The sequence below is a fragment of the Ascaphus truei genome, chromosome 2 (genome assembly GCF_040206685.1).
Source record: "Ascaphus truei isolate aAscTru1 chromosome 2, aAscTru1.hap1, whole genome shotgun sequence".
Classification (NCBI taxonomy): Eukaryota; Metazoa; Chordata; class Amphibia; order Anura; family Ascaphidae; genus Ascaphus; species Ascaphus truei.
This window is the reverse complement of record NC_134484.1, coordinates 412,654,425-412,676,156: the sequence shown is the minus strand read 5'-3', so window position 1 is coordinate 412,676,156 and position 21,732 is coordinate 412,654,425. Positions and strand designations below refer to the sequence as shown.

Here is a 21,732-nt window from a genome sequence, read left to right as displayed (position 1 = left end):
AGGTTGTCTGGGAGGAAGCTTTCCTCCGGTCTTGGTCGCCGTGTTGTCTCCTGGCGTGGTCTTGACGGGGTTGTCATGTCCTCCTCAACGGCATACATGTACACTAAATCTTCTGGTTGAGGGGGTGCGCTTGGTGATGGAAGGGTGTCGATGCTCCCATTCATCACATCCATGCCACCCTCCTGCTCCGGCGTCGGGGAAACAGGGGCATGAACACCGAGCAAATGATGTATCCCCGCTATGTCAGCCTCTATTTTCTCCATCCGTCGATCCATCCGTTGATCCATATGTAGCATCCGTTGCTCCATATTTAGCATGGTCTCCAGAAGCAGATCTATCTTTGTCAGCATAATGGAGTCCACGGGGATATCCACACTTATCCCATTCAGCATCTGGTCTAACGAGCTGCTTCTTGTGCATGGCGTGTGGACATCTGGGTGGATGGGTGCTATGGAGGATGAGATGGGGGTTCCATGGAGAGAAGCGGCAGCGTCGTCGAAGAAGGGTGGAGGAGGAGACCTGTGGATATCCGGTAGAGGAGAAGCGGCAGCGTCGTCGAAGAGGGATGGAGAAAGTGACCTCTGGATTTCCGGGCGAGAAGTGGCAGAGTCGTCTAAGCGCAAAGGAGAAAGCGACCTGTGGATTTCAGAGGCACCAGCGGCAGAGTCGTCGAAGCGTATGGGAGGAAGTGGTCTGCGGGTTCGATGGGTTGGCTGCCATTTGTTTTTCGTTGAGAGTACATCACCGTATTTCTTCTTGACATAATAAGGCTGACGTCTATTAAAACCCTTAGCCTTTGGGGTCAGCAGAAGGTTTTCTTTATTGGCCTTAGCCTGTCTCTTTGGCCTTGGCGTGGAAACGGCAACCGCCTTTCGCTTTTTCTGCATGACAGGCACGGCAGAGGCGAGTGGGTTCCTGCGTCCGTAGAATCGGGGTTGATCCATGGAAGCAGATGGCACAATGCAGAGTCTGGACAAGGGCAAGTTCAGATAAAGATCATCGAGTGGTGGGCTATGCAAAATGTGTAACCTTTTATGCATGGCGGCGAGGTACAGGTTTCCAAAGTGGGCGTACTCTAATGTGAGTCATTACCGTATAAATACACCATCCATTTTGTGGATTCACTGCACATTGAACACACATCGACTAAACATCGAATATACATTCTTGTGTTTGTATTTCTTTCTACTCGCAGCAATGCCCGTTAAAAAGATTTCCAAGGAGCTCAGCATGCGAATTAAGGAGATGTACACGAGCGGACACCGAATTGCTGCTATCCAACGCTGGTTAGCTACTTCTGGCCTCGTTGTGCCAGCAACCACCGTGAGCTATCATGCACACGGGAAAACCAGAGAACGCAAAAGGGCACCAAGGGTAACTAACGCGTAAGTATATTTATACAACTTAAAAAAAAAATTATATAAAATATTATACTGTAGATCTACAGTACTGTATCTAATATTTTTGTTATTTCGGTAGATTTATATTACAACAGTATATATATATTTTTTTTATATTTATATTTATATTACAACAGTATATATATTTTTTATATTTATATTATAACAATATATATATTTTTTAGATTTATATTTATATTACAACAGTATATATATTTTGTATATTTATATTTATATTACAACAGTGTATATATTTTTTATATTTATATTACAACAGTATATATATTTTTTTAATTTATATTACAACAGTATATATATTTTTTATATTTATATTTATATTACAACAGTATATATATTTTTTATATTGCTGCATATTAATAGAACAATATATTGTGTACTGTTGATCTATTGTCTCCAATATTTTGGTTATTTCAATTTATATTTATATTACAACAGTACTGTATACAATATATATTTTTTTATATTGTTGCATATTGATACTGTAGAACTGTGCTGTAATACTGTAATGCTGTGCTTGTGGCCTACTGCACTGTAACTTACCGGATTGTTTTTCTTTACATTGTAGGGAGACAACTCTTCTGGTGAACAAATAAGTGAGGAGAATGATGAGAAGAGTGCATTAAGGGTCAAATACACTCTGCAGGAAAATCACAATCTCACTGTATCCGAGACCAGCATAAAGAAGATGAGACGCAGCATTGGATGGAAATATGGACGTGTGAGGTAAAAGTGTTGTTTAGGAAACTGTACTGTAACGCTAAAATTATTTATTCCTTGTCATTACAGACCGTACCCCATGATAAGGGACGCAAACAAAATAAAAAGAGTGGTCCAGGCCCAGGCATGGATCGACAGTGGGGAAACTTTCCAGGATTGCATCTTCACTGACGAGTCTACTGTGTCGCTGGAGAGATTTGCAACCTTTGCATTCCAGAAAAAAGGTCCCATATCTATGAAGCCGCGTGCCAAAACACCCCGTCAAGCTGCATGTGTCGGGTGCCATCTCTAGGCGTGGACCAGGATGCATTGTCATCTTTGAAGGTAAAATATATCAAATATAATGTAGCCTTATGCACTGTACTGTACTAGTGTAGCCTTACTGTATGCACTGTACTGCACTATTGTGCAGGTTTTTGAGCACTTTTCTTTTCTTGTTATAGGAATCATGAATAAAGCTTTCTTCCAAGACAAAATTGTGCCTGAGATAGTGGAATACATCACACGCGAGTTCCTGGATGGTCACCATTTCTACCAGGACAACAATCCGAAGCACACCGCGTCAACAGCGCATATCCTTGAGCGCGGTATCAACTGGGTGAAGACGCCAGCGGAGTAAGTGCTGTAACCGTGTCTCATTTTTTCCCCACTGTTTTTACTGTGCACTGTATCTCTTAAACTAATTGTCCTTTTTTTCCAATGACAGATCGCCAGACTTCAATCCGATCGAAATGGTCTGGCATCAGCTGAAGGACCATATCTGGAAAGTGGCGAAACCCTCCAAAAAGGATGAGTTGGCGAAAGGCATAATGAGATTTTGGAACGATGTACTCACCGTGGAACGCTGCAATAAATATATAGACCATATTGCGACTGTGTTGCCCATTGTGATCGCGCGTAATGGGCAAGCATCAGGAAAGTAGTACTGTACTGTTGTATTGTAAGTACAGTATGATACAGGTAAGTATGGCACAGATTTTTTCTTTCCTAATAGTCAAAAGTATACAGTAGTTACAGTATAGACTAGTTTGACAGTACTAACTGCATACACAATGCCATAATGCCATAATACAGTATGCACCTACAGTACAGTAACTGCTCAATTTTTTTCTTTCCTGAGAGAGCAGCACCAGCCATCTGGTTACATAGTATTTAACAGTAGTCAGAGTATACAGTAGTTACAGTATAGACTAGTTTGACAGTACTAACTGCCTACTATAGTCCAATGTGGAGTAGCTATACAGTACACAATGCCATAATACAATATGCACCTAACTGCTCATTTTTTTTCTTTCCAGAGAAAGCAGCACCAGCCATCTAGTACTACACATCACATAATGCCATAATACAGTACGTACATAATTGCACTAATTTTTTGTTTTCTTGTCTTTTCAGGAAAAAGGGATGGCCTGGGGGGAGGGGGGTTGTTGTGTGCACTCTAATCTGTTTGTACAGTCAAGTGTACAGTATATAAACAGCAGTAATGATGTACACAAAACCTCTCCTCTCTCAATGAACTACTGTGCAGTACACAGAATGAGGAAGAAGATAAAGACGGAAAAAATTATATTACTATACTGTATATCTATATTATAAATTATATATTATTAAATAATATTATTATAAATGTGCATTATTCATGTTTATCCATGTTTTCTAAATGTTTTATAAATGTTTATCCAATTTCAATCTGCCAGAAGAACTTAATAAAGACTGCATTATGTATTATTCATGATTATTTTTATATTTGTATTTTTTGGTTCCTGATAAAATAAAATAAATTTTTATTTACAGTCCTGTTAATCATAATCATTGACAACAGCCCCCCCCCCACCTACAGTACACCAAAGAAAAAGAATGAATGACAAAACTACATGAATCAGTTAATGTTTTTTTTTAACTCTCAATTCTCACAGTGCTGTGCAAATCAGATTTACATTTCAAATTCGAGAAGGGATTTTCCAAAGCGTTACCGTAAACAAAGCCTCAAAGGGTTTGGGGGGGTTGGGTGAGTCATGCGCAGTAATCAGCTAGCTCCCATCGCAAAGAGGATTACATGCAGGCGCAGTGAGGTGATTGACGCTCGGCTAGGGACGGATTAAAAACACAATGACTAGCTTCAAAAAATTAATGACTCTGTGGAGGTGTCTGTCGATAAGAGTTTGTGTGTGCGTGGGGGAGGGGGTTATACGAAGGATTAGCTGTGCAGCAGTTCAAAGAAATTACATAGAGTAGAGTACAGTAATTTCAAAAGGCAGTTCATCATAATAATTTGATCCCTACACCCCAAAGACAGTACATAAAAAGCACACAAATCAACCATGTGCAGTCAAACGCACAGGGTCGCAGTCAAAAGCTACAAAACAGATTGAATATCGTAATACAGTATCAAGATGGTTTTTGCAGGCTTGTGGAGAAAAAAAAATTAGAATAAAAAAAATGTTTGTTTTTTTTGGTCACTCACTCAAGCAAGCAAGCAGTGGTGGGCGAAGTTACAGGCGCATGTGCAGTCATCACCTGCTGTCAAGCAGGAATGTGATTGAAACCAGACACACGTTCAAAGGAATGGTGTGGGAGAGATGTACTGCATTGTAGAGAAGATAAGAAGTTGAAATACCCTGCAGTGCAGTTAATTATCCTGAGCGATGGGAGAGCGCTGTATATGCCGAAATGTGACACTGTTACAGTACTGTACACGCCTATGCGTTTCAACAATTTTCAAATGAGACATACTGTACAGTACAGCACTGCAAATGCATGTATACATTAAATATGCAAATTTACAATTACTGCGCGCGCACACACAGACTGTGTACTGCCGTAGGTTGAACCGCGAAGGTATTAGACCTCCAAGACAACAGCTCGCATACGCCCCCCTGAGTTTTTACATGGCATTGCAGTATTGCAGACAGCGAGAATAAAATGCTAATATCACGAGCGCTAAAATAACGCAATTCACTCCGGGCAAAAAAAAAAACGCACCTAACCGAGATTATCTGAGAGCCGCGGATCTAGACGACTTAGACTCAGGTCGGCCGCCACAGTATAACAGGAGATTGGGCTTTTCAGAGGAACAAGGCAGGGCTGCCCTTTATCCACCCTGCTTTTTAATATTGCGATTGAACCGCTTGCTGAATATTTTAGAAATATGACGGAGTTTAAAGGGATCAAGATAGGAGAAAAAGAAACTAAGCCTTATTTGCGGATGATTTATTGTTGTTTGTGAAAAATCCAGAAGAGGCTTTAGAAAGAATATGTCAGGTATTTGAAGAGTTCGGAAAATTTTCGGGTGTTAAGGTTAACGCAGCTAAAACTGAAATACTAATTCTATCAAGTAAAAACAATATGAAATGGGAAGGAAAATGCCCATTCAAGGGAACTAGGAAACGACTTAAATATTTAGGAATCTATATTGATCCGGAGGGTAAATATCTTTACAAAAATCATTTCGGGGCACTTATCCCTAAAATAATCACAGAATTAGATGGGTGGCAAAATGTACCACTTAATTTGTCTGGCGGATGTCAGATAGTTAAAATTATCAGTTTCGAAGATTAATTTACCCTCTACAGATGTTACCAATATTATTGAAACACTCCGATGTTAAACTTCTAAATAAAGCAATTCGTAGGTTTATGTGGAGGAAAGGGAGAAATAGAATTGCTATTAATAAATTATGTCTGAAGAAAGAGTGGGGGGGGGTGGCTTAATTTGCCTAATATCAGAAAATATAATCTGGCCTGTGTAGCAAGACATGGAGATTGGATAACTGGAAACAGCTATTACTCATGCATAGAATTAGAAGAGCAGTTGGTATCCCCAGAGAGTCTCCCAGGGAAAAGCAAGAGAGAGAGGAATAGGAAGGGTACGGTAATGGCAGAGAGGAGGAGCCCCAGGCCTCCACCCCTGCCATGAGGGCACGGAGTGTGGGAGAAGGAAAGGCCACCATAAGAGAGGGCAGCTCCAGAGCAGAGTCAGACTGAGTGAGCCAAGTCTCAGTTATAGCAAAGAGAAGCAGGGAGTGAGGGAATAAGAAGAAATGCATAGAGAGGAACTTGTTAGAAAGGGAGCGAGCATTCCAAAGGACACAGGAAAAATGGAGAGAGGAGGGAGGTTGACAGGGGATGGTTATGAGGTTAGAGGGGTTGATACCAGAAGGAGTAGAAGTTGCATGTGGGAGGCAAGAACGAGAGCATACAGAAATAAGACCAGGATTGGGATATCCCAGAAGCAAGGAGAAGCATGGATAGAAAGAGAATGTGTGAGGAGGATTTGTAGGGGTGTGTTTTAGTGCAGGGGGTATAGCTGTGTAGTGTCAAAAGGGCACAGGTAAGAAAGAAGTTCATGTGAACTGAGAAGTGGTGAAGGAATGAGAGATGGAGATATACGAATGGAGTTAGAGACATAATGAGGCTGGTAGAAAGAAGTGCGTAATTTGAGAATATTTACTATGTAAATAGTAACGGCGGCATGGCACCAATAGTTAAGTGCTGAGATGTGCAGTATGGGATAGATAATATACTCCTTTCCAGCGTAGTGCAAATGCAGGAATCATGGTCAGTAGGTGTTGTGTTGTCCACTCCTTTTGAACCCCCTTTTAAACTCCTGCACCGCATGCTACTTAAAATGGGCTGCTTTAAAATCAGGCTGCATGACAGCATAGGCTGCTGTGTTTTTAGTTACAGGCATACCCCGCATTAACGTACACAATGGGACCGGAGCCATGTATGTAAAGCGAAAATGTACTTAAAAAGGGAAGCACTCCCTTTTCCCCACTTATCGATGCATGTACTGTACTGCAATCGTCATATACGTGCATAACTGATGTAAATAACACATGTGTAACAGGCTCTATAGTCTCCCCGCTTGCGCACAGCTTCGGTACAGGTAGGGAGCCGGTATTGCGGTTCAGGACGTGCTGACAAGCGCATGCGTGAGCTGCTGTTTTCCTATTGAGCGATATGTACTTACTCGCGAGTGTATTTAAGTGAGTGTCCTTAAACCGGGGTATGCCTGTATATAGCTCTAAAAAGTCACCTGACTGAATTAAGTTCAGCCCAGTCAGCTTAATTAGCACGTTTCCTGAGGTGTTCAGCACATTCTGGAGAGAATGTGAAGAAGTGGGCTCCATGTTACTTATCTGATGCAGGTGATCATTTATATCTAAAAAATAAAAATTCTCCAAGACCCTTGTATGCTCCCTTTAAATCTAAATATGCATATGCCGTACATAGCAAAAAATAGTAAATATTAATATCTTATATTCTCACGGCTACCAAATGCAATCCCCTGGAAATAGAAGCGACCCCCAACGATGGAGACTATCATAAATAGAATTAACAGTGTCATGCTAATGGAAAACCTCTGTAGTTATCACTCAGGTACGTGATAGCTTCTGTGAAATCTGGGCCCCTTGGACTTATTCCACCCACTCCTAGTTATCTATCAATGAAAATAATGACATTGTTTATCCCTTTGACTTGCAGGAATGTATACATTTAACTTAGTGGATGCTAATACTTCAATTGAACCAAGAATTTTCTAGAAGCTTGTATAACTAGATTGACTGCGTTAAATGTGCCATTGTGAAGTACCCTCACCCCTCCCTTTTTTTGTTTCTGTAACCCATCCCTTTAACATTGTTTGAGAAAAACTAGTCAAATAAAAAGTATTTAATACCAAAAATAAAAAAATGTACTGCCTCCAGAAGGCATTGCAGATAAGCAGATAACTCAAGTACCTTCGTTACCAGGAAGACACAGAAACTTGAGATTTGTAACAACCGTTTAGCGCTTTGCAGTGTTGCGGGCCCAGCTGCCAATGAACGTGTTAGGCTGCGTCAATGCTGCCATAGACTGCGCTGTGGCATGCGTGACATCACCAGCGTTTAGCGGGAGCGTTTTCTGGCCAAGGTAGACGCGACGGGGGCTGTCTAGGGTCATGTCTGTGACGTCACGGAGCTGGTTCGCTCTCACTGGCCGAACCGCTCACGTGACATTGCCATCGCGCCGAGGAATCAGTTTGAACTGATTATTTTCTGGCCGCGCGCACCCTCCTCCTGACGCGCACACGCGCAGTCTTTGGGTGCGATCGTTGCCTTAAGGCAATGTGATCGCGCCGAGCGCACGCCTTTGCGCGGTCTTCAGCAGCATGTTTGCCGCCTTATGCATTATGAGGTAATGGTGCACTTTGTATGTTGCTTATTGAAGTATTCCTAGATAGCTAATGACCAGCACTGACGACTGAAGGTGTTCAGTATGATTTCAGCATGTTTCTCTTACAGTTACAGGTCATTATTTAACATAGATCCTTATTCAATACCCTGTGAACCCGCTTGTCCGTATTGGAGAAGATTTTTGTCCCATTCACTATAGAGCTGAACTCTTCTCCAGCGCTGGGAATATGAGCTATAGAAAGATGCAATAGTCACTATGGAATTTTCGCTGAACAGGCACAATCCGTTGTGTTATGCACCTGTTTCCAAAGGTGGTTTCATGAGTTTTGTAGTTCTTTAGGGATTCTCTGGATATTTGAATACCAAGAAGTATTGTTAAAAGGTAATGATTTCTGATTTAAAGGCCTAATAAATAAACAGTACATTAAACAATTTGTGTTTCTAAAGATTTATTGAAGCACTGACAGGTTGCTCATACATTGCCTGGAGATAAAAAGCTTTTCATTGGGATTTAAGAACTTTAAAAACAGTATTGCGGCACGAGATATTGCTTTTACATTGTAAACTAGACTTTAGTAAACACACTGTCTGTCCTTTAAAAGGGATTTCAATCTGCGAAAACCAAAATACTAATTATCATCTAGCATATCTTTCTATCTTGCGCTGTCTAATAAACTGCATAAGGCACTTGAAAGCTGGTTTTCTTCAAAGTTTAAAAACAGGGGACACGGTATTATGTTGCTGGTAAAGGTTCTCTACAATGCTCCAACAAAGACAAATTCAGATTTCACTCCAGTTCATCATGGTGCTGAGAAGTTGAATTAATAACCTGCCAAAACAAATATACATATATTATTTACATTGGCTAAAGACCACCACATTTAATATCAAACCTAGATAGCCTTTGTTCTCTGGGTATATTAATGCAGTTCCAATTGACTTGTTCTCTACCAAAAAGCTCTAACTATCAATGTGAAAAGGCTGCTTACTACCCCAAATTAATCAAAGTGCTATTAGGCAGCACTGACTATAATATTACAAATAAACAACAAGTACGTCAATTATAATGTTATGAAATGAAATCAATGGTAAAGGAAAATACATCCAGGGACTCCAAAAGGAAATTCAACGTTTCTTCATATTTATTAGACAAACATCTTATACCGACCAACGTTTCAGTATACAAATGCCTTCATGTCTGATGAATATGAAGAAACTTTCAAATGACATTTGGAGTGCCTGGAGGTATTTTCCTATATCTGCTAGATTCTGGACAGGAGGCTGTTTGTTTACCCTGTAGTACCTGGTAAACTCTTTATTCTTAGTTGTGTTCTGTTTGGATGTTCTAATGCTATTAAGATGCATTACCTAAGTGCTTTGATAAGAATTATATAAATATCGATGGTATAATATATAAATGTGTGATTCCACCTAACCTGGGTGAGAAGCAAGGTATCTCCGGAGCTGAACCCCGTTAATTTCAGCTTCGGGGAACCCCTAGTTTCTGATATATTTAAGGTGCTCCCAGTACCAACCCCTGCTGGGTCAACAAAATGCGGCACTCGGTCCTATAGGAAGTTGCAACATCATCCGCAACAGCTTCTTATTGGCCGGTGTGCTGTGGGAAATATATAATAACCCGGAAGTAGCCAGCAGCACCTACAGAGGTAAGTATCTCGGGAAGCAGGGGGGTCCCCGAACCTGAGATTAATGCGGTTCCCCCCCTGGGGTACTATGTTCAGAAACTAAAATCGTGAAAACAATGTGTGCATACAATTACATGGAGATTCAATGTTGTGATCACAGAAGAAAGTCAAATGAATACACACCTGTCCATCTCTGGTCTCAACAGTCTTGATCAGAAGTGTTCTTTTGGAATGGGTGTCTAACATTGGATGTGACTCAAGATTGGTTTCTACAAATAAAATAATAGCAGTGTTACAGAAAGTGGGGAAATAGGTCCAAAGAAAAGAAGTAAAAAGGGCGATGATTAAATAGCGAGGGAAACAAACACTTTGAATAAGCATAACAAATGCTAGATGAGGAATAGATAAGAGTTACAAAGCTAACCCTCAAGATGGTATTATGGATTAAAGAAACACACAACACTATTGATTCAATTTGTAATTTATGTATCAGTCTTTCTGTGATTAGAGCGAGTTTGTACTGGATGCAGAATAATACTAAAGCATGAAACTTTGGTTTTTATCATTTTTCTGAATATCAGTTGATCCGCTTTTAACCTTTGCTACATAGCTCCTTAGTCTTCTGCATTTAGTGATACATTTTAGAAGATTAATAGAAAATTCACAAGCAATGTCATATTTTTTGCCAATATAACTGATGCAGTTATTTACCACCATATTGCGCTGCCTTACTATTAGGGAATCTCCGATACATAGCCTCACATGCCTATAATCGTTCACAAAAACAATGCAATTTATTTTACGCGAACAAACGCCTTTGAATGCACCTACAAAACCGCTAAAGCATTTGTGTGGGTCTGTCTGGGACTTTTCTGTAAGGATTAAGCTGCAGGTATTAAAAAAGAATGTTTCATACTTTTGACAATTCTTTTATTAATCATTAGTGATAACAAGAAGTTGTTTTTACCTCTCATGTTCATGTTCATTGAAGCAAAAGAATGAACAGGTACAGTAATCCTGCAAAAAAAATGAAAGAAATTATAGATCAGCAAAGGGTTGTAAGTGAAATAATCATATTGTGGAAGAGGTTGTGGAACCTCTGTAGTTAACCTGTTTAGGCAGCTTTGTATAAGGCTGAAACTAACCTGCTCTCCTCTCCCTCCAGCAGTTTCCTGTAAGTGGCAATCTCAATGTCTAGGGCCATCTTTACGTTCAGCAGATCCTGGTACTCGCGCAGGTGACGCGCCATTTCCTCCTTCATGTTCTGGATCTCTTCTTGCAATTGGCTAATGTTGTCCTGATAGCCGTTACCTTCAAGAGAATAGTTATCTTCTATTTCACGCATCTGGCGCTCCATAGATTCATTCTACGAGAAATGACAACGTTTCCAAAATAAGTATGATATCTTCATAACACATGTTTTCCTTCTGAAGTACAGAATTATCTCAATCTTATGGCTACGTGTGTCTTTCTGTCCTAGTTTTTGAAGTGAAACTTCTTTGCTGGCGCCTACAGGGTTTTCATGGGAAAAAATCCTTACCTTGTAATGAAAATCCGTAACGCAGACACACACACACACACACACACACACACACACACACACACACACACACACACACACACACACACACACACACACACACACACACACACACACACACACACACACACACACAGAGAGGCAGGCACACATAAACAGGCAGGCACACACACAAACACACACAGAGGCAGGCACCAGACACACACACACAGATGCGCACACAGAGACAGTATAACTATATAAGTGCAAATAGCTAAAACAGAGGTGTTTGCCGAGCACATGCGTTCTAAGTCAAACTTCTTTGCGTTTTCCCCCTGACATTGTGTTTTGAATTTTAATTAAAAATATCACCATCACAAATACAATATCTGTGACAAAACAATCACCAAAGACAAAGAAGTTTCACTTAAAATGTGCTTGCTGAGCACACACGACTTTTGTAGTATGGCCTTTTCTAAAGGAAGGAACACAGGCAATTATCTATGGTACCTACTGTATGTAATAAAAAAGGCACACACTGACATGTCTTGCCATGCTCTTTTCCAAGGTTTTTGAGCAACAATGGAGTAAATAACCTTTTACTGGCCTTATTTCATAATTAATATGACCAATAGTTTCACTTCTAGAGTATATTTAAAGAAAACACATTTTGTGCTTCATATTGCATTTAAGCAATATTCTTATGGAAACACCAATAAACACTAGTTGTTATTAATTACCACATATAGTGCAGTATTTACAAAATGCTAAAAAAAAAAAAAATCTTGCTTACATGTTTGCACTTGAATGCACATGCACATTGAACAATCTGATTTCTAGATTACTGCTCCGAAGACATTAAGAAAAACTGGAAACCGTGTCCTGTTTTGTCAGGGCCAGTAATACTCAACCCATCGTTTGGAAGCCCTGTGCAATCTTCAGTAATTTCAGTGTGGCTTTTTTTAACCTACATGCACATTTTCTGCGGTACTTTGCAAACAACTACATCATTAAAAGGGATATAACAGCGCAGAACAGAACAAAACATAAATGCTAGCCTTAAAGAAAGTGAACATATCAGTGTGGCTCAACACAGCCCATTCTAAACACACTTCCTGAAGACAAATGGCAAGTACTATTGGTGCAATTTTATTTATATCCATGCAATGCTACTTAAATGTCAATTAAGTATTTCGTCTGAAAAACCACTTCTGTGCCTACATTCCCACAAGTTCAGTGGTTTAAGTGGTAGCTATAATAAGTAAACGCAGGAGGAGTTGCATTACCAACGGACACTGCATGCAATCCATCCCCAGTAAGCCAGTGCATGCAGTATAGCTTGTCCTGTCTCAATTGTATTTCATTTAAATAGTGACGCTTTACTCACGGTTCCTTTCAGTGCATCCACTTCGCAGGTCAGAGACTGGATCTGTCTGCGGTAGTCGTTAGACTCTTGCTTGGCCTGGCGCAAAGCGTCATTGTTGCGGTTGGCAGCTTCAGAAAGGTCAGCAAACTATAGAGATATACGTTATATTACATTTTGCATTTGTGGTGGCATTGTTACTTTCATGCGGTCTTAGGTTTTACAGATATGAACTTTTTACCCATTAAGATTATGTGATTTGTTCCAAATACCAACATTTACACAATATGGGTAAATAAGCAACTTGACTTACAATTATTTCAGAGTTCCTAATGCTTTGGCCAATATATTAGTTAAAATGAAATTCATTCATATGGACTAGCAATTTAATTATCTGCTGTAGGTTGTTGGCCTTTGTGGCAGCAAAAGGTACAAAAGCATATGAAATAAACATATATATTTTCCTTTTTACAAGTCAATTTCCCACAACAATGGGGGGGGGGAAAGGGACAAATGAATGGGATCATTTATATACAGTGGCTGATGTCTGCTGCAAAATGGACAGAAACTATTGCACTAAACTGCATTTCACTACTTGCAAACTTTCAATGAATATTTACTGTATGTAAGCACGCATGTGTGTATCTATATCTTTATTTATATAGTGCAGGGGAGCGAAAACGTTTGCTGCTGCGCCCCCGTCTTGCCTGCCTCGTTGCTCCCCCCACCGCCCCCCCACCCCACCTTGGAGCTGCATCAAATGACACTGCGGGGTCATGTGACCCGCGGCGTGGACGCATGTGACGTCACATCACATGGCCCAGCGGCGTTGCCATGGTGATGCATCACAGAGCGGCTAACTCATGGTAAGTAGAGAGTTGCAGAGGCCTCACGCGATCCCCCGGCATTTAATTTAAATACCATGGGGAAGAGCATGGGGCCTCTGCAACCGCCGCACCCCCCCAGAAAAATCTCCCGCCCCCCAGATATAGTACCATCTTTGTAGATAGCGCTTCACAGCAGTAATACATGTGACATAATAATATAACATATAATGAGAATATGCACTTGAGACATAAAAGTATATAAAAGTAACATTAGCAAAAGGAGGCTCTGCCCCGAAAATCTTATAATGTAAGTGGTCAGTAGGAAATTAGGGTTGAGATGTAAGGAGGGGCAGAAGAGTGGCCTTAAAGAGAGGAGAATATTGTGTATAATACGGTATTTGATAGGTAGCCACAAGAGGGAATTCAGGAGGAGAGACGCTGAGACAGATTTACGAGAGAGTAAGGTGTAAGTATATCATCGTTTGGTCTTAAAAGTTGCCAACAATGCTTGAGTATACAAATTGATCTTGGCTGCTCCAAGGAAAAGTTTAACTGTATGTAACATAGTTAACTATACATTCTCATTATGTACCTTAGACTTGTACCATTCTTCAGCCTCATTAAGGTTTTTAGCAGCCACATTTTCATATTGCTGACGGACATCGCGGAGGGCAGCAGTGAGATCTGGTTTGGCAACATCCATGTCAACCTGGATATGTTGTTCCTGAATCTGAGCATAAAGTTCGCGTATTTCCTAGGGGAATAAAGAGAAATCAACCAAATGCAGTTTGTCTGCAAGCTCCATGTGTTTTTATTTGCTTAAAATCTAAGAATGTAAATATTACGAGAAAGAAATAGACTTTATGAAAGCATGACCTACATGAGAATGACAAGTTGAGGATTTATTCTGCTTTTACCTCATCGTGAAGTTTCTTCAAGAAAACTATCTCCTCCTGCAGAGACTCCACTTTGCGCTCAAGGTCAAGACGTGCCAAAGAGGCATTGTCCACATCCTGATTATGAAGAGAAAACACAAGACCATTGATTTTAGTATTTAGTTGAAGCTGCCAACAGTAAAGGTTCTATGTATTGATAAATGTTTAAAAGAATTAAGTATACAAATAGTGCTTGTAATGGTATGTTTGTCTTCTCATTGTTGCAAAAGTGTCAAGGAATATAAATACAAGTTTTAGCAGAGCCTAGCTAGTAGTAGTGAGTACACGCTCCCTCTCTCTCACACACACACACACACACACAGAGTCCTCCCCCTGCCACAGTGTGCATTAAGAGTACAGAAGGGCTCTAACTGAGTGGCGATTACTTGACCTGGTAGTCACCACTGCCGCCAGTCCCAGAGCGCCAGATCTGGCTTTGGTGTCGCTGGGAGCACTGTTGCCGGTAGCTCCGGTGACTGACACTTTAGTCATCACTGTGCACAGCACAGGCGCTAGAGGGTAGGGATTTATGCGCCTGGACCTCCAGTGTGTGTGTGTGTGTGTGTGTGTGTGTGTGTGTGTGTGTGTGTGTGTGTGTGTGTGTGTGTGTGTGTGTGTGTGTGTGTGTGTGTGTGTGTGTGTGTGTGTGTGTGTGTGTGTGTGTTTATATATATATATATATATATATATATATATATATATACACACACAGTTCTATATACAGTTCTATCTCTATATATATGAACATATATATATGAACATATATATATACATATATATATATATATATATATATATATATATATATATATATATATATATATGTATATATATATATAGTTCAATTTCAAAAACATTTTAACCATTGTACCCACCCTTAATACATAATGTTCAGTTTAGCTTCCACTACCGACGTATTATATGTCACATAATGTGTAATTGTACATAGTATAGTAATATATACACATATCGACTTAAGCATCAGAAAATACTTCATTAGTAAGACATTAAAATATATCATATTTTGCAAATGTATGTGAAGTTAAGATCTTCAATATTTTTCCTAAGCAGTGGCCCCAGGATAGGTCACATTGATGAAATGTTTGTTGATAGATTCTTCTCTATGATAATTTAACAAATTTACTAAAATATGGCTATTACATGTTTTCCTATTATCATTCGGTACTAGCTTGTATATTATATCTGCATCATTAAAAAAGATTTTTTCAGACCCATGTGCTTAGTAACTTTACACTGTTGCATTAGCTCATTGAGAGACTGAGCACACAAAAAAAAACTTTATCCCTTCACTTTACAACTCAGTGTGCCCCATAATTTAGAGTCCCCAAAGAAAGTATTGGTTTTCAATTCATTTACCCCTTTAGTCTTCTTACTCCTTGCATAACTGTGTTATTGCATATGAAAAAGGTAACCTGTTGACAATTACTTATTTTCCCACTGCAATGGGCGAATGTACACTGATTGTATACTAGATGTACTGTATAAGGATGTATTTCCTTTATGCATTACATATGACAGAGCAGTACTTAAAAAACTTTTACACATTGTATAACGTGTCAGCCATTAGGTTATGGAAGTTATTTAGGTGTTATATCCCTAGTAAGAGGCAATGGTGCTAGAAAGAGCTGTTTTCCATTAATTATGCAGCAAGGACCACCAGTAGGTCAGGTTTTCAGGATATCCCTGCTTCAGCAAAGGTGATGCAAACAAGTGATATAAATAGGCGCTCTTACAACTTAATCAGGTGATAAAAAGTGTTTGTGCAAATATTAAATCAATAATACATAGTGCAAACGGTGATACAAAAAATAAAGCTGTAACTCCCTGCTCAAACCCTCTGGTAGGGATGGTCTCCTTGGTCCAATCAGTAGCCCTGCAGGACTGGAGTTAGCCACCCCTGTTATAAGCTGTCTTACCATGTCTATGTCTATTGCAAATATGAATGTCATAGGCTATTTTCCTTTTAATGGGTCAAAGAGAACTAAAAGCAGATTACTAGTCACTGACCATATAACAAGACATAAAGAAATAAAGAAAACATGTATATTCCATGATAATAATTTACTCTGCAATGTGCTTTTGCCTCCGTGTGTGCTTATGGGGTTAAGTAACACTTGTTATAGTTGGGAGGTTTTTGCCTCATCACTTATCTCTTGAATGCATAACTTCCAATTTTTTTCACAAAACTAGCCTCACAATCCTAAATATGCTCTCTAACGCTATGCAAAAGCATTTGGGTTCCTGCCCACAACCGTTTATTGAGTCTCTGAGTGTCCCATTTCAGAGGTAAATTAACTAGGTAAGAAAACAATATACATATACAAGAATCAAAGCACTTTTGCAAAAGTTAACTCTTTAAATGTGTGATTTGTTGAACTGTATGAAATTTTTTTCAAAGAAATGTATTTGTTGCAACACACGGCTGCTGTGTTAAAAAAAAAAAAAAAAACAGGTCTCTCTCCTACCATTGCACATGCAATAAAAATGCTGCTAGCAAGAAATACCATTGGAGTACAAAGACAGCTATTATTTCAATCTAATGCCATGGCACTTGGTATAATTCTTGTATCTGCATTCCGTAGTGATGCCGTGAGAAACCATTAATGCTGGTCAGCAAAGGAAACAGATGGCCCCATTTTACCATTACTAGAATCCATTACAAATGTGAAGCACTTTTGTGTTGTGTAGTGGTGGGTTTCTCTTTTGTCTGAAGGAATGGCAGTAGGGAAGAAAAGGCTGAGCCTGTGAACTTTCCACATGATCACACAAATAGCTCTCCTTTCAGCTTAGGCCCAATAGGGTGATACATTCTATTTTAGGCATTCTCTACATGAAAAACAAATGAAGACCTTTGTTTTTCCAAAAACAAAAGTAGTTTTATTTTTCAAAAACCTTTGCTGTCTGCCGCCAACAGAATTACATAATACTGCATCACAATTAATCATCAAAATGTGCCGAGTTTGAACCAGGGGAGGCTAGTTCAATTTCCGGTGTCAGCTCCTTTTGACCTTGGGCAAGTCACTTTATCTCCCTGTGCCTCAGGCACCAAAAACATATATTATAAAATCCTCTAGGCAGAAACTGTGTCTATAGAAAGCCAATGTAAAATGCTGCTTACCACACACTATATTGTAATAGTGAAGCCCTGTGAGTTCCATTGGTAGAAAAGCGCTATATGAAATAAATGTTTTTATTATAATGTTAAACCCTTCTCTCACCAGGGAACACCAGATGTATTGGCCTGAGAGAAATATACAGCTCAACCCTGCATTATTTGAGTTTCTTCCAGATTACTTATGCACTTTGTAAGTGTTGTAGTAGGTGCAATGTCATCAGATATACATTTGGGAAGGCAGGAGAATGTTAAAATACGGAATCTGACGTCCAATGCACACAAGGCCTTTGTGTTTTATATTGAATTTGTTCATTTCACAGCCTATGAATTTGTGCCAGGATCCCCAAGGGTTTTCACAGGTGTCAGAATAAAATATCCCTTACAGGCAGCTAAAACATTTTTGGAACAAATATTTATTTGAGAATGATAATTAGAAGGTGTTGGGTAACCCTGTGGCACATCTGTGTCCAAGTGCTTTATACTCCAGAGATAAAGCACTTTCTCAAAGGAATCATAGTGCTCATTCTTTGAGTTAGTAAGATGTGCTTTTAACAAGAAAACTGGCTCCAGGGGCATGAATGGCTTAAATAAGAACTATCATGGAAATACAAAATGTGAAAACTCAGAACTATCTAAATACTACTGCATACTGCAGTGGTAAATCAATGTAAAAAATAGTGAGAGTAAAGATACAAATAAATCAGACCTCCTGAAATGGTATTGAGCGAGGATACGTGGTGGGCGGCAGATAGAAATCCTAAGTAACAGGAAATACTTTCAAATAATATCGTTTATAATAAGATTTCTCTATTACCACTCATACTCATGTGACTTGTATTCCCATGGCCGACAATAAAAACTCGTTCAGTGCTTGAATGGTTTAAAATGCATTGCAAATGTTCTCCCCTTTGCCACTAGGTGGCTTTCAGAACAATGGAAGCAAGACTGTCATCTGATGCAGGGAGGAAAGGGGGAGTCTGTGAGAGCATTTCCTGCAAGAGAAATATATTTCAAAAGCCACAAACCTGTCTGAATGACTGCAAGTTGTTTTCAGCCTCTTCCTTCTGAATCATTTCCTCTTGCAGTCTGAAAACAGCAAGAAATCTCAGATGAACATGGCAAATAATAAGTTTAAGGTGGACGGAGTCATCACCAACGTTTCACAGCACTGTGACAACACTGTACTCATGATATATAGCTATTTGTATGTATATAATCTTTACTGGCAAACCGTTGATTTTACTTAAAACGTGCTGCCACTTCTTCAAGAAGAGCTAGTTAATCGTGTATTACCAGCTATTAAAATGTGATCGTGTTCAGAGACATTGAGTATTACTTCTCTAAAATATGCAATGTGAACTTTTATATTCTTTTATACTTTACATATTCTTACAGGCAGTGGTCGACAAATCACCAAAAAATCTACTTACCGAACAAAAAAAATCTACTCGCCACCTAGTACCAGACGTGTGCTGCTTGGGCCAATAGGAGATCGCCACAATGTTAAATCCACTCGCCCAGGGCGTGCAAATGTATAGGTTTGTCGAACACTGCTTATAGGATATGTCCATTAAAAGTGTTATCAAACTTTGTCCACTTGCTTAAAGATTCACATTGTCCCACTTTTAAACACTAGTATTGTTCCACGCATTTTGTATCTAAGTATGCTGATTTCCTAACAGTATGTAAAATCAAGCTCAGCCCTTTTTGAGAATGAAGAAGGGGGTAGGCACTGTACTCTATTAGTCAAGACAATAGATAGACTTTGAGATACAGTGATACAGATACAATATCCACCTCAGAAATTCTTTTTTTACTATCCGTGTTGATGAAAGAACAAATCCCCTGATAATTTCAATAAAACATGCTCAAAGCCTCACATCCTACAGCTGTATTGAGTCTACAATGGAGCCAATATTCAGTTCGCATGGCCTGCCACACCCATCCACATGTACTGTACAGCCAGATAGCAGAAATTCTATGAAAGCCAAGATCTTGCCCATTGCTGGATAAGAGCCTAAAACTCTCATTCCCTGCTCATTTCGGATCCCTGCCCTTGTATTATCTTGCATGGATGGACTTTTTCATCGTTTATGCTGGACCAGCAATTTAAACAAGAAGGGATAAGCTGCTCCTTGTCCACAGCCAAAACATTTAACTCAAATGGGCAGCAACAGGCTGACCTAGATATTTTAATAATCTCTTGGCAAGACAGAGTTACAGAGTTTGTTGGATAACGGGGAAAGATTTTTTTTTTTTTTGCAAAAGCATTTTTATGTGAGTCAATTAATTAACTCCTCAAGCAGATGTTATTAAAATATGTATCTGTCACTTGTATAGAGCATGTAGAGATACCCATTACGCAGATATCTCCACTTACCAATATATCACGAGACCTAGTAACTTAAGTTATAAAGGGTAGGAAGGGGTCTCCTCTCCATCCAGCACATCTGGAGTTAAAGCATGTCCCGAATCACACTTTTAGAAATGTTCTTTCTCCAACAGTCCTGTCCTTTCAATGGAGCAATTAAAATAAAAGCATTGGCAGCTACTTAAAGACTTATAAATCCAGGGGGGGGGGGGGGGGAGTTTAGGATCCCAGTCATTCTGCAGTACAGTACAATATTAAACTCGTATAATAGGGTATGTGGAGGGAGTGAGACAATGGCTACAATGTAACCAAGTTGTGCAGTCAGTACCAGCTTCGGCCACTGCGGAATCTGAGACTGAGTGATCTGTATCTCAGTTTATCAAACGACAACTGAATTATTATTAAAATAAATGTGTCTCTCTTCTCCCATGAGGTATCATGCAGATGATAGCAACAACATTTGAACACTGCTTCTGTCTACATCAGTGTTTCTGAAGTACAATTACTTGTAGAGAGATGTTAAGAGGATGAAACATGCAATAAAACTACAAGTTGACAGCACGCGTCATAAATACATCATGGTAATAAAAAAAAGTAGTCTTACTTTTCTCTAAATCGCTGGAGGTCATCGCCCAGGTTGTCTCTGTCCACTTCTACCCTGACTTTCTCGGTGGTGAGCAGGTCCACTTGCCTGCGGAGCTCCCTCATCTCGTCCTCATACATGCCCCCAATCCTGGAGGTCCCCTTGCCTTTCATCTGCTCCAGCTCTGCCACCAGGATCTTGTTCTGCTGCTCCAGGAACCTCACCTTGTCGATGAAGCTGGCGAACCTGTCGTTGAGTTCTTGCATCTCAGCCTTCTCGTTGGTCCTGTTGGCTTTGAACTCGAGGTTGATGGCATCGGCCAGCGAGAAGTCCACGGAGTCATGAAGCCTGGCTGGTGGGAGGCTGCTCCTCAGCCTCATGGATGAGGACTTGGTGTATATAGCCGGCGAGGAAGAGTTCATTGAGTAGGACATTCTGCTGCTGCTGGGGCGGATGGCACTGCCCAAAGAGGTATACCTGCTGCTGGAAGTCACATAGCGGTTTCCAGAAGAGCCTGCGCTTGATCTAGTGTTGCCCCCGAAAAGCCTTTTGTATGAGGATGAGCTGGCCATGTTGATAACGTCGCTCTAGCTTTTTTTTCTCTTGTAAATCTTCGGAAATGGTAATACAGGGCTTGCAAGGTCTGTTGCTCTTAAGTAGACCCAGTCAGTGCTTCTGCAAGACTGAACGTGGGCACCAAGGGTGGTATTTATACAAGAGATAACGGGGCTCCAGCGTGATCTATGCCTCGGGGCGACCAATGGGCTCTCCCAGCGCAGCAGCCCTAGCCAATAGGACTAGGAATGTGTGATGGGCTGGACCATGCAACTCCACTGCAAATGCAATCCGCTAGTTTGTGCAAAACCACCCACCCAGTGGTTATTATATATATGTGTGTGTGTGTGTGTGTGTGTTTCTTTGTTGGGCGGGCTGGCGGCGGGATACTGTGTATCCCTTTGCGTGCTTTTCTGCTGCTCCCTGCAGCTGACCAGAGAGGGGCTTATAAAAAGATAGAGACACCAAGAGCTACACTGCATCA

General features: G+C 40.1%; 1 protein-coding gene and 1 long non-coding RNA gene across 3 annotated transcripts; one reads left to right on the top strand and one right to left on the bottom strand.

Moving 5' to 3' along the window:
• Positions 1-8,745: 8,745 nt before the first annotated feature.
• Positions 8,746-21,396, bottom strand: VIM (vimentin). The gene is made up of 9 exons (XM_075587500.1): positions 20,715-21,396; positions 18,765-18,825; positions 14,586-14,681; positions 14,261-14,422; positions 12,866-12,991; positions 11,105-11,325; positions 10,927-10,976; positions 10,143-10,228; positions 8,746-9,142 (listed from the first exon to the last, which is right to left on the bottom strand). Exons 1-9 carry the CDS (start codon positions 21,263-21,265, stop codon positions 9,101-9,103), a joined length of 1,395 nt encoding a protein of 464 aa, XP_075443615.1. The 5' UTR covers positions 21,266-21,396; the 3' UTR covers positions 8,746-9,100.
• Positions 16,750-19,707, top strand: LOC142487726 (uncharacterized). 2 transcript variants are annotated; one of them, XR_012799292.1, is made up of 3 exons: positions 16,750-16,923; positions 17,846-17,929; positions 19,135-19,707. It is a non-coding gene; the product is annotated as an uncharacterized LOC142487726 (long non-coding RNA). The 2 variants fall into 2 exon arrangements; XR_012799291.1 differs by having other exon boundaries at positions 18,658-19,707.
• Positions 21,397-21,732: the final 336 nt, after the last annotated feature.